The sequence below is a fragment of the Capra hircus genome, chromosome 26 (assembly GCF_001704415.2).
Source record: "Capra hircus breed San Clemente chromosome 26, ASM170441v1, whole genome shotgun sequence".
Taxonomy (NCBI): domain Eukaryota; kingdom Metazoa; phylum Chordata; class Mammalia; order Artiodactyla; family Bovidae; genus Capra; species Capra hircus.
Window position 1 is genome coordinate 20,538,006 of NC_030833.1, and position 13,658 is coordinate 20,551,663.

A 13,658-nucleotide genomic window follows, 5' to 3' on the forward strand; every position below is an offset into this window, starting at 1 on the left:
ACGCTAAGGCAGCCATAACGGATAATGGCAACGGGAGTTTCCTGGCCTCCCGTCTCCTGTGTGACGTAGTTTTCCCTTCGCCCAGACTCACAGTTGCCCTGGGCAACAGTTGAGCCGTCAGGGAAGAGAAGCATCTGTAAGTAGGCCCAAAAAAGGACCAAAGGTGACCAGACATCCATGTAAAACAAGTTAATTCCTATTCCTAACTACCTTCCCGGTTGCGGGGTTAGAGAGAGCAGGTTTCCCGGCCCTTATTTTGCTGGGACGTCTGGTCACTTACCTAGGTGGACAGGAGTTTAGAGCTCCGAAAATCCCTGTCTTGCCCGGAAGTTGCATTTGACACTTCTGAATGGGGTCATGGCAGAAGGATGGGAATAGCTTGCGCCCCCCTTGCCCCAGGGAATACCCATTCTGACAGAAGTCGAGAAGTGAGGTGAGTGTCCCTTGGTTCCGACCCGTGGGTCAGATCCGAGCGGGCCCCAGGGCCCTGGGAGACCGAGAGTCCCGGAGGAGAGCAAAGCTCAGAGTCGCTTCCGTTGGAAGAAGGTTTTTTTTCCGGGCTGGCCAGGCGGCGGCCCGCCCTCCCTCCGCCCCTTTGAGGCTCCCTGTGGGGCGAGGCCGCTCAACCGGCTCCCCTCGCCTAGCTGCAGCAAGTCGGGACGGGAGGGGCCTGGGCGGAGCCCCTAACTCTGGCCAAGTGAAGCTCCTGACCACGCCCCCGCAAATTCTGTTAAGTACTTTCACCCCCTGACCTTTGAGGATGGAGAATGCTGGAACTTGAGGAAATCGTTTTACGTTCCCAGCTACAAAGGAAAAAGATGGTTACCCACCACCGCGGCAACACCTTTAAGTCTTATTTCCCCACTTCCTGTCTTCAGATTCTGAATTTTCTCCCTTTGTTTCTCTGGTGAGAGTTTGTAAGCACTGACTGCCATTCTGAAAGAAGGTATACTGTCCTAATCCTGCAAGTCTACGGTATATTAAACAATTTAATGTTTGTGAATATTCGTATCGGGTTAGTTTTATATGACTCTTTACCACACGTGTCTCACATTTATCTCATATAGTTCCTTCTGTAGGTTTGAGTGAACACCTGTCAGTCATCTTCGTAATACCGCGTTGGATACCTAAAGCTGCGAGGGGAAAAGAGAAATCAGGAGAACTTTCAGGTAAACTGAAAATTGTTTATATCCACGCTAGTCAACGACAAGGGTGCACACCTACATTCTTTGCTGAATTTTTTTTCATATTCTTAGTACTCATTTTCCAGCCAAATTGATTATTCTTGTTTCTAACAAGATTAACCACTGAAGCACCAACCTTTTGTGATTCTGTATCCCTGTCCTAGTAACCTTGGAGATTTGTGTCCAGATTTTCCCCAGAAGGAAGTAATTTCCTCTGAGCTTACCCAGCATTTTTTGAACCTCTTTTATGACAACCATTGTTTTATGTAACAGCTGCTTGTGTTCTTAGCTTCTCTGCCTTGCGTGCGTGCTAAGTTGCTTCAGTTGTGTCCAACTCTTTGTGACTGTATGGACTATAGCCGGCCAGGCTCTTGTGTCCAGGCGAAAATACTGGAGTGGATTGCAATGCCCTCCTCCAGGGGATCTTCCCAACCTAGGGATCAGACTCAGATCTCCTGCATTGGCAGGCGAGTTCTTGACCACCAGTGCCACCTAGAAAGCCCAGTTTACTCCTAAATAGAATGGTTTGTATCAGATTTATCAGGCTATTATTTTACCCTGCACATGATATTATTTTGATAAATACTGAAAGATAGAATATCAGGTATCTCCTGGATGCCCAGTATGCTTGCCAGCAGCTTTGGTTTTAGGGAATTTCGGTTTATCAGAATTTCAGCATAGTTCCTTCTACTCAACGCAATTCCTTCCCCCAATATTTTATCAAAGAAATATTCATACATTAAAAGTTTAAAGAATGCAACAAACATTCATATACCTGTCACCTAGCTCCAACAGTTGTTAACATTGTGCCATATTCATTTCTTCTCGCACACTTTTTGTCATTGAGACATTTGGAAAAAGGTTGCAGATGCCTGTTGTTAAGTAGACATCTCTAAAATTCCCAACACGTATTTCCTAAGAATTCTAAAGTTCTCCTGGAAAACATATTATTATCACAGTTAAGGAAGTTAATTCTGTAGTCTTTAGAATCCAGTCTGTATGTACATATGTTTTCCCATTTGACCCAAAAATGTCTTCTATACCTTCTCCTTGCAAAAAAACAAAACTCAAGATCCAGTCATGGTTTATATACTGTATTTCAGTATTATAACTATTTAGCCTTAACCTAGAACAGGCCCCCATTTTTTCTTCCCATGTGACATTGTCATTTTGAAAAGTTCAGGCCAGGGGTCTTTCTGACTGTCTCTTTTTTCCTATTTCCTGTACATCAGAAGTTGGTCTGGAGGCGTGCTTACATTCAATTTAACTTTTTTTGCAAGACTACTTCAAAGTAAGAAAATTAAAAGTTTTCATCCTTTTCCAATCGTGATTGCTGCAGCTGCTAAATCACTTCAGTCATGTCCGACTCCTTGTGACCCCATAGACAGCAGCCCACCAGGCTCCCCCATCCCTGGGATTCTCCAGGAAAGAATAGTGGAGTGGGTTGCCATTTCCTTCTCCAATGCATGAAAGTGAAAAGTGAAAGTGAAGTCACTCAGTCGTGTTTGTTTGACTCCTGGTGACCCCATGGAGTGCAACTTATCAGGTCCGTGGGATTTTCCAGGCAAGAGTACTGGAGTGGGTTGCCATTACCTTCTCCGCCAGTTATGATTAAATCTTCCCAAATGCAGCTACTCTTACCCATACCATGAGCTGCTCATTAAATCCATGCCAGTTCTCAGCATACGACTTTCTATCATGTCCTACAAAGAACAGTTTAGCATTTAATCCTCCTGTCTGTGTAGATTGTGTTAGTACCCTGCACTGGCAACATAGACTGTCTCAGTTCAGTTCAATTCAGTCGCTCAGTTGTGTACGACTGTTTGCAACCCCATGGACTGCAGCACACCAGGCTTCCCTGTCCACCACCAACTCCTGGAGCTTGCTCAAACTCATGTCCATCGAGTCAGTGATGCCATCCAATGTAGAGTGTATTAGTACCCTGCACTGGCAACGTAGACTGTCTATCTTTTAATAAATCATTGCTGCTACTTTGCCTTCACTTGGAACTGATGCAATGTCATCTACAGCAGAGTGTACTGATGTCAGCATAGTTTCATGAGTTTGATCTGGCACCCCAAGGACTGTTGATGAAAGGTGTGTGGGCCCTGCAGTTCAAATACAGATGAATCTTGATGTTATCAAAGCAGATACTGAGGCAAGTACTGGCCATATGACTGCATTCCAGTTTCAGCAGTGTTATTTTTCTCCCTGAAATTCTTCTGCAAGTCTTAATTGGTCCTGGTGTTTCTGTGATAGCTTGTTGGTAGCATTCGTCAGAGCCTATTAAAAATTGCAAAATCAAGATTATACTTAGCACTTAGTACATGAAGAACATTCTGTGTTCAGTGGATATATAGATGTCTGTTCATAATCACAAGAGGAAAACTCCCAGGATGGCCAAGCTTTTGTACTCTTCCTTTTCTAGACTTACAGTTGATCATGAAAGATAAGCAGAAGGAAGAAAATTCTCTGAGAGGGGAGACACTCTTAGATTGATACAGAATATTTTTAGTCTTCACATTAGAATTTAAGTAATGCACTCCATCAATCACTTTTTTTGTATTCTAGATTCAAGTAAACCTTAAATAATATACTAATTAAGACTACAGATGTTAGAATCAGACCTGGGTTTCGGGAACAGGGATATTCATTAGCTGATGACTTTGAACAGTTTACTCACTCTGTTTATCATCTGTTACATAGAAGTGTAAAACCTCAGGATTGTTGAACAGAGTGAGTCAAACACACATAAAATGCATTAGCATATTGTGTAGCACATGGTATGTAGTCAGTGTATGGTAGTTATTATTGGTAACTTCTAAAGCAGTCCAATGTGAGTATATTGTTGGCATTAAATATTTATTGATTGAATGAATGAATCTAAGACAATGGTTCTCCAACTTTAATGTGGAGAACTTAAAAATTAGAGATTCTAATTCAGTGAATCTGGGGAAGGCTCCCGAAAAATCTATATTGTTAATAATCATCCAGGAGATTTTGATAAGGTGATCCAAGGGTCAGGCTTTCAGAAACACTGAGTAAAGTATCAAACAATTCTTTATTTCCCTTTCTTTGCATACTATTGAAGTAGCTACATATCTCTGATGATGAGAATATAAAAGATACCTTTTTTTAAAAAGGCTTAACCCTTTTTTAAAGTGTTAATAGGTAATGTTTTTAGGACTACTTTTAGTACTGGATTTTGAAAAAGCAAAAATTATTAGTAAAAGGCATTTTGCATGAGTAGGACATGACATTTTCTACTAACATAACAGTAGTGTCTGCTCCTGGAGAGTAACAGAACCAAAGGCATCATCCAACTTCACTCATGAAGAGCAGTTCCTGTTCTTAGGCCTAGGCACATTCCAGAAGGTAGACTCTGCACATATTATTCACATGAGTCTGGGTTAATTAGCTAAACTGAACATGTTGCAACATTTTTCTACTAGCAGATGCCAGATAGCAAAACAGAGTAGAATCTACTGTAGTTTCCAACTACATGACATATAATGTTATTTGGCATCTCCCCTTGAACATTGTCAATCCAAATTAAGCACTCTGCCAGCACGTGGTCAATCACTTGAGTGAGAGAGAGCATTACTACTTTGTATCTGCTGGAAGACACCTTATTTGGGGGCTCCCTCTCACCTTTTTCTCATGCTCATTTACATTTGGAAATCTAATATGTGTTTGAAAATTTATCTATCAGTCAATCACACAAGTCTTGATTCAGACAAAAGACAAATTTTTTCATTTTTGTTCCTGCCATTCCTCCCACCCCCATCAACAACCTGCAGTAAGTATTCAGACCCTGAGCTCTTCCTGTGTGCTAGGGCTGGTTAATGGCTTTATATGAATTATGTCATTTAATAAGGCATCTAAAGTCGGTGCTATTATAAACTTTATTTTTAGAGATAAAACTGAAGTTTAGAAAATTAAATAATTTGTTTAAATGACTAATTTGACTCCAGACCCTTCTCTCAACTTCTACACTCTCCTCATCTCTTTTTACCACCACTCTACCACTATTTACCATCTTTCCATATCCTTGTTAGGTCATTATATCCACTCCCATAGCTTATACTACTGTGCAGCCACCTGTCTAGGCCTCCAGTCTTTTTTACCTTCCACACTCATTGGGTCAGAACCTAATTCATAGTCTTTGCCCTTCCCTCCTAGCTTGTCCCTCATATCTCTCCTCAACTTGAATTGATACCTGCGCCATGTACTCAGGCATGTTAGCTTAAAATCTCAGCCATCCTTGATCATTTTCTTATCACCCAAAGTGGTATTGGCGAATGGCGGAGGAGACTTGAATTTCAACTTTTTTTTTAAATTAATTTAGTTATTTTTAATATAAATTTATTTATTTTAATTGGAGGCTAATTACTTTACAGTATTGTATTGGTTTTGCCATACATGAACATGAATCTGCCACAGGTGTACACATGTTCCCCATCCTGAACCCCCTTCCCACCTCTCTCCCCACCCAAATCTCAACTTGTTATATCTTTGAATACCTCAAGTATGTTCTCCTCATACTGTTCAGTATTGCTGATTTTGTCCATTCCTCATCATCCTACCTAAATAATTAATAGCTTCCTTACTAATTGCCTTGCCTCTAGTGTCTCTTCTGTTTTTCCTTTTTGTCTAGAATATGTGTCTCAAAAAAAAAAAATCATATGTCATATTTCTACTCAAAGCCATCCAGTTAGCTCTCTCCCGTTTATAAAGTTCAAACTCCACGGCATGCCATTCAAGGCTGAACATGAACTGGCCTCCACCTGGTTGATCCCATGATATGTGCACTGTATATACATCGTAATCTAGCCATTCCTCCAAGTTTTTTTTCAAATGCTTCTTTCTTTGAGCACATTGTTCACTTTATCTGGAACACCCTCCCTTTGCTACACAGCCACTTTGGATAGTAAATCCCCATTCATCCTGGAACTAGTTCCAATGTCATGTGTAATAATTATTCCTCAGAGATCACCACTTTCACCTGTCCAGAGCCAAGTTATTCATGGTTTTGGTTTCTTAAGGCACAATAGATATGTTTTTATTAAAGTATGTTGCATTGAATTGTACTTGTTTATTTACATGTCTCTTTCCCCATCTCACCTCCCCCAGATTCCTCAAGGAGAACAGGTTCTTATCTACTATATGTAGATAAGTTTAGCTGTTCCCACGTTTAGCTGTGATTGGTACATTATAGACAATTAGTATGTTGTTCAAAGAAAAAAATCTGGATAGGCTAGGTACATAGGATCGAAAACTTCTTAATTTTACATTTATTTTCCATTCTAAAGGAATAATTTCCTTGTCACCAAATAGAGCATACTTTCCTACTCCAGTCTTTTTTAAAATTTATTTTATTGAAGTATAGTTGATTTACAATGTTGTGTTAATTTCTGCTGTACAGCAAAGTGACTCACTTATATATGTATATACATTCTTTTTCATATTCTTTTCTATTTTGCTTTATCACAGGACACTGAATATAGTTCCCTATGCTACACAGTAGGGCCTTGTTGTTTATCCATTCTTTGCATCTGGTAACCCCAAACTCCCAGTCTGTCCTTCCCCCGTCCCACTTCCCCCTTGGCAAGCACAAGTATGGTCTGTGTGTGTGTGTCTGTGTGTTTCATAAATAAGTTCATTTGTGTCGTATTTTAAATTCCACATATAAGTGATATATGGTACCTGTCTTTCTCTTTCTGACTTCACTTAGTATGATCATCTCTAGTTGTGTTCATGTTGCTGCAGATGACATTATTTCATTTGTTTTTGTGACTGAGTAGTAGTCTATTATATATACATACCACAACTTCTTTATCCATTCATCTGGTGATGGCCATTTAGATTGTTTCCATGTCTTGGCTATTGTGAATAGTGCTGCTATGGACATAGGGGTAAATATGCTGAAAATTTTGTCCTCTGCAACTTATCATAAGTTTAAACTTAGTATAACAATTTATATGTCTATCTGGAAATGTGTAAAAGAGTACCTAATTTTTCTGCCTAGCTTTTCAAAATCTCTTTGGTGGTTATGCAAGGATAAAATTTGAGGACCACTAATATACACTCTTAAGTTTCAGAAGGACACTCTAGTGCTCTTGTCCGGTCCTACTGCCATGATTTAGTTTGGTTGTCATAGTAAATCTAGGTTGGTCCTCAGACTAAATCACCCTAGAGATTTTTAACTTGTCTAAGTTCTATGACTAATTTATGCCATCAATATGGGTATGATTGACTTAACTAATCCTGCCTAGACCTACTGCTGCTACTGCTGCTGCTGCGACCCCATAGACAGCAGCCCACCAGGCTCCCCTGTCCCTGGGATTCTCCAGGCAAGAACTCTGGAGTGGGTTGCCATTTCTTTCTCCAATGCATGAAAGTGAAAAGTGAAAGTGAAGTCGCTCAGTCGTGTCCAACTCCTGGCGACCCCATGGACTGCAGCCCACCAGCCTCCTCCATCCATGGGATTTTCCAGGCAAAAGTACTGGAGTGGGGTGCCATTGCCTAGACCTAAGTGCCTTTCGATTTTCACTCAACTTAGTAAAACAACTTAGTAAAATTTTTCATGACAAAGATTTGGTTTCCCTCTGAGTTCTTCTACATTAATTTTAGACATCTAGCTCAAATGGCTACAGCAGGTTTGCTTCTTTTATCATGATTTGAAATGCATTATCCATCAAAATCATTATTTGTGGGGAAAATTACAAAGTGAAGAAACTGGAGGAGAAGGAAGCAACAGATTCTTTTCTAATTACCCGGACCAGAAACTTCAAAAATTGAATGACACTGTATTCTCTCAGCATTAAAAGTTTGCATTCTGTTAGTGTAGGAATTTTAACTTTTGCAGTTTAATGTTTTGTCTTAGAAATATGCCTTGACAGTCTATATCATTTTAAAATCTGTCAGAGTGGTCCATTGTATGGTTTTTCCATAATTTATTTGACCTATGACATATGCCTGAACACAGGATCCTAATGTACATTCTTACTCTTTTATACAAAGAAATAGAGGAAAACAATAGAATGGGAAAGTCTAGAGATCTCTTCAAGAAAATTAGAGTACCAAGGGAACATTTCATGCGAAGTTGGGCTGGATAAAGGGCAGAAATGGTATGGACCTAACAGAAGCAGAAGATATTAAGAAGAGGTGGCAAGAATACACAGAAGAACTATACAAAAAAGGTCTTCATGACCCAGATTATCACAATGGTGTGATCACTCACCTAGAGCCAGACATCCTGGAATGTGAAGTCAAGTGGGCCTTAGGAAGCATCACTAGAAACAAAGCTAGTGGAGGTGATGGAATTCCATCTGAGCTGTTTCAAGTCCTAAAAGATGGTTCTGTGAAACTGGTGCACTCAATATGCCAGCAAATTTGGAAAACTCAGCAGTGACCACAGGACTGGAAAGGTCCATTTTCATTCCAATCCCAAAGAAAGGCAATGCCAAAGAATGCTCAAACTACTGCACAATTGCACTCATCTCACATGCTAGCAAAGTGATGCTCAAAATTCTCCAAGCCAGGCTTCAACAGTACGTGAACCGTGAACTTCAGATGTTCAAGCTGGATTTAGAAAAGGCAAAGGAACCAGAGATCAAATTGCCAACATCCGTTGGATCATCAAAAGAGCAAGAGAGTTCCAGAAAAACATCTACTTCTGGTTTATTGACTATGCCAAAGCCTTTGACTGTGAATCACAACAAACTGTGGAAAATTCTTAAAGAGATGGGAATGCCAGACCACCTGACCTGCCTCCTGAGAAATCTGTACGGAGGTCAAGAAGCAACAGTTAGAACTGGATATGGAACAACAGACTGGTTCCAAATAGGAAAAGGAGTATGTCAAGGCTGTATATTGTCCCCCTGCTTATTTAATTTATATGCAAAGTACATCATGAGAAATGCTGGACTGGATGAAGCACAAGCTGGAATCAAGATTGCCAGGAGAAATATCAATAACCTCAGATATGCAGATAACAGCACACTTATGGCAGAAAGCAAAGAACTATAGAATCTCTTAATGAAAGTGAAAGGGAAGAGTGAAAGAGTTGGCTTAAAGCTCAACATTCAGAAAACGAAGATCATGGCATCTGGTGCCATCACTTCATGGCAAATAGATGGGGAAACAGTGGAAACAGTGACAGACTTTATTTTGGGGGGCTCCAAAATCACTGCAGATGGTGACTGAAGCCATGAAATTAAAAGACGCTTGCTCCTTGGAAGAAAAGTTATGACCAACCTAGATAGCATATTCAAAAGCAGAGACATTACTTTGCCAACAAAGTCCGTCTTGTCACAACTATGGTTTGTCCAGTAGTCATGTATGGATGTGAGAGTTGGACTATAAAGAAAGCTGAGTGCCAAAGAATTGATGCTTTTGAACTGTGGTGTTGGAGAAGACTCTTGAGAAACCTTGGACAACAAGGGGATCCAACCAGTCTATCCTAAAGGAAATCAGTGCTGAATATTCATTGGAAGGACTGATGCTGAAGCTGCAACTCCAGTCCTTTAGCCACCTGAAATGAAGAACTGACTCATTTGAAAAGACCCTGATGCTGGGGAAGACTGAAGGCAGGAGGAGAAGGGGACGACAGAGGATGAGATGGTTGGATGGCGTCACCGACTCAATGGACATGAGTTTGAGCAAGCTCCGGGAGTTGGTGATGGACAGGGAAGCCTGGCGTGCTGTAGTCCACAGGGTCACAAAGAGTCAGACATGACTGAGCGGCTAAACTGAACTGAACGCTTTTATCTTTACACACATGCTTTGTTTCTTTAGGGATCACTACTAGTAGTAGAATATTTGGGTCAAAGAAAATATACATATTTGGTTTTCGTAGCTACTACAAAATATTTAAGGATACTACAAATTATCCCTCTAAAAATGCTGTACTGACAAACCTGCTCACCAATAGGGAGTGCCCATTCCCCTATATGTTCCCTAACTGTGGATACTATCAGGCATTTTTATTTTTTTGCAATCTCAAAAAGCATAACACACACACCCTAAAATGAGACCACAATGATTTTCACTTTATGAGGTCATAATGATTTTCCTATTTAAAGTATAACCACCACAACCCCCAGCACTCCTAAATCCCCTTAAAAATGATTTTCACTTTATGAGGTCATAATGATTTTCCTATTTAAAGTATAACCACCACAACCCCCAGCACTCCTAAATCCCCTTAAACTATTTTAGTTTCTGTAACACGACCTGCTAATAGCATTGTTATTTGTTTTTCTCCCTATACACTAGACCGTAAGAGCAAAAGGTTTTTTTTTCTCTTTTATTCACTAATGAATGGTTCCTGGCACATGGTGGACACTCACATATTTATTGAGTTGAATGACGTGACACTTGTATAATATACATGAATTTCATCCATAGCTGGTATGTTTCTTTTTTGGGCCTATCTGTCCCTGGTATTACACACATCTTACCTTACCAATTAGAAATTACCCTTTGGGGTAGCCACACTCCGTAGGGTCCATTACACCAGGCAAAACACTCATGTTTGGCTATTAGCAGGCTACCTGGAGAAGGATGAAAATGCTCCTTCCCACTCTGGGCTCCCTGGGCAGTTGATTATCATGACACTGTAGGCTTGGCAGTGCCAGCCAACCAACCAGTACCTTGCTTATTTTAGCCCTTCCCTTCCTGTTTCTCTCCTGCCAATGCCTAGGGGAACCTCGGAACAAGAATCAGCTCCAGCAAAGTAGACACTCCACCCAGGCAAGTGACGCCACTGATCTTCCCCACACCAGGTCCAACCCACTCCCTACCGTGCCTTTGGCTCCACACCCTTTCCAGTAACAATGGCAGCTTAATCAGAGAACTAAGGTTTTGTAGAGCACCAAGCTTCATTGTTTTCTTCAAGCTAGATTTTGGATGTGAGAGGTATAGAGAAGAGAAAGCAAAAGATAGTGATTAAATTATGAGTAACTAGAGTTGCTACTCTAAAACAGCTAAGATTTAAGTATTTGTTCATCCACCATTTTAGCATTTTGGTGATTAAAAAAATTGGTGATATAAAAACTTGTAGATGCTATGCACTTCCTTCACATTTGTCAACATTTATAATGTCTGTCCTCCCTTTCAGTAGGATATCATGTCAGATTTGCACCAAATAAAGGCTTAAGGAATATTTTCATTGTACTATCTTTGAGAGGTAAAGTGTTTCTTATATTCACGCTAATCAGAGATCTGCAATGTTTTTGCCCTTCAACATAACCTGGAAAAAGAAATGATCACTGGTTACCACTGGCAGGCCTAAGTAACAGGAAGGAAAGAATGTGTCAGAAGGAGAAGCAGCTGTGCATTGAACTGTGAACTGCATTTATCTCAGATTCTAGGTAGTGTGATGTGTTGCTTTATTCCTGGTCCATTCCCTACTTCATCTTCCTTCCCAGACAGAGCAGAATAGGGGTAAGTTTTGATGACAGTTCTGGAAAGCAGATAGAGCTTTCTCAGGAACTTAAGATCTTTCAGAATAGGAATTTGAACAAGAAGGGGAAAAGGCTTGGTGGATGGAGAGAAGGAAGCTTTTATTAAGAATGTCAAAATAGTGGTAATGGGAATAAGACCAGCAGCAGCTTCACTTTATTAAAACTAATTTGCAGTGGGTGATAAAGGCAGGCACCAAGCCAGCATCATCACATTATAGATAATAAATCTTTCTTCTGTGGTGGTATTGTGAAAGATATACAGTAAGTTGCATCAGTGTGGCAAAAATCACAAAATGGGTGGGACTGTCTAGAGAAGCTTCTGTATTTGGAAGGGGATCATGCTAAAAATTACAGTCCAGAATACCTTGAACATACTAATACATAGCATGGCATAAACTGGGATGTAACACTGGAAACATGTCACTAGCCAGAGATGACATATACACTGGGATCTGCATAACAAAATACTCAGGTGAGGGTATTCACTGGCACTTCAGCATATAGTATTGATGCATGTGTATTAGAGGAAAATAGTAAACTGAAAGCACACCTCACTTCTGGTATTCAGAAGCCAGTTTCACCTGTTTGTGTGGCTTCCTTACAAATCGCAGTTGTGTGGCCAGTAACTGATCCTTAAGTTGCTTTTGGTCATTAAAGCAAAGGAATTAAAGCAGAAATTGGTTGTTAGCTATTGAAAGAAGTGTGAATGTTAGGCAGTATTTGCATAGTACTGCCTTCTTTCCCTAACAGCCTGGCATAGGCCACCTCCCAAATGATCTTGGCTTTCAACATCATCTACCACTCAGGAGATGCTATCAGCTGCATATAAATCCTTTTGTTTTCCCTCGGCTGCACAGATACCTACTAGATAACTAGTTACCTTTGCCTGAAAAACTTAAGCCCTACCAATTTTCACTAAGGGGAAAAATTTGGAACATGCAGCCTTCCAGTTACCACCACCACTGATGAACGAAAGTTGATGAGGTCTGCATGCTTATATGAACTATCTCAACCTTGTTTCAATGGAAAGACTCACAGGTAATTAAAAGAAAAATTATGCAAGGATAGTTCATTTTCTATACACATTGTGACTTCTTAAACTACAACGGAAATATCTCAAGTAACATGCTTTGGGAATTCATTCTTGAATAATATTTGTTTTCTCATTGAAGGACGAGACTGTATCCAACACTTCAGATATGGCAGAAACGAAGTCGATGTTCCGGGAAGTTCTTCCAAAACAAGGTATCTAAATCACATACTTTGGTCGTAGAATATTATTGTGCAAACTAAAGCAGCAATGCTTTAGTCGTTCAGTTGTGTCTGAGTCTCTTGCAACCCCATGGACTAGCCTGCCAAACTTCTCTGTCCATGGGATTTTCCAAGCAAGGATACTAGAGTGGGTTGCCATTTCCTTCTCCAATATTCTACATGTAACAGTGTCATATAGCAGACTCAATAGCTAGACATCTTGTAGCCATTTTGTGTTATATATATATATATCACAGATACTCTCCACTTTTGCTATGCTTGTGTCATGAGTAGTTTGTAAAGGAGTAATCCATTGCTTTTTTGCCCCCAGTAAAATGATGTAACATGATGGTTTGTTTCTTAAATGTAGAAATCCTATTATTCTCAAGATTGGCAATAACAATAAATTTAGTGACAAAAGTAGCACCATAATACTAAGGTCTGAAAGTGAGGGAAAAGAAACCTTTATCAAACAATGTAACAAAAGCTGAAGGTTCAAGGTAAACATTCAGTAATTTGAATATTCATGTTAATACCATACCTTACTAGGTACTTGATTTTCCATTTCTTTAATTGAAGTATATAGTTGGTTTACAACTACACAAGTGTATAGTAAGTTTTATATACAAGTTATACATACATATTTAATTGCCTTGTTTTTTTTTTCAGATTATTTTCTCTTATAGGTTATTACAAAATACTTAGTATAGTTCCAGGTGGTATATAGTAGGTTCCTGTAGGTCCTTTTTGTTTA

At 39.9% G+C, this 13,658-nt stretch overlaps 2 protein-coding genes across 8 annotated transcripts in view; one reads left to right on the forward strand and one right to left on the reverse strand.

Annotated features, from left to right (window-relative positions):
- The window catches only part of SHOC2 (SHOC2, leucine rich repeat scaffold protein), an 85,120-nt gene extending 84,741 nt beyond the window's left edge, over window positions 1-379 (reverse strand). The window contains exon 1 of the mRNA XM_005698466.3: window positions 281-379. The gene's annotated coding sequence lies outside the window, so the exon portion shown is untranslated. The remainder of the gene's footprint in view (window positions 1-280) is intronic.
- The window catches only part of BBIP1 (BBSome interacting protein 1), an 18,027-nt gene continuing 4,369 nt past the window's right edge, over window positions 1-13,658 (forward strand). The window contains exons 1-4 of one of the 7 annotated variants that reach the window (XM_018041282.1): window positions 1-136; window positions 1,068-1,169; window positions 10,891-10,940; window positions 12,826-12,898. In XM_018041282.1, coding sequence (XP_017896771.1) covers window positions 12,853-12,898 — 46 coding nt within the window. In that variant the 5' untranslated portion in view covers window positions 1-136; window positions 1,068-1,169; window positions 10,891-10,940; window positions 12,826-12,852. Of the gene's footprint in view, window positions 137-331; window positions 434-580; window positions 976-1,067; window positions 1,170-10,890; window positions 10,941-12,825; window positions 12,899-13,658 lie in introns of those variants that run through there. The other 6 variants (XM_013975238.2, XM_018041280.1, XM_013975240.2 and 3 more) reach the window with 6 other exon arrangements.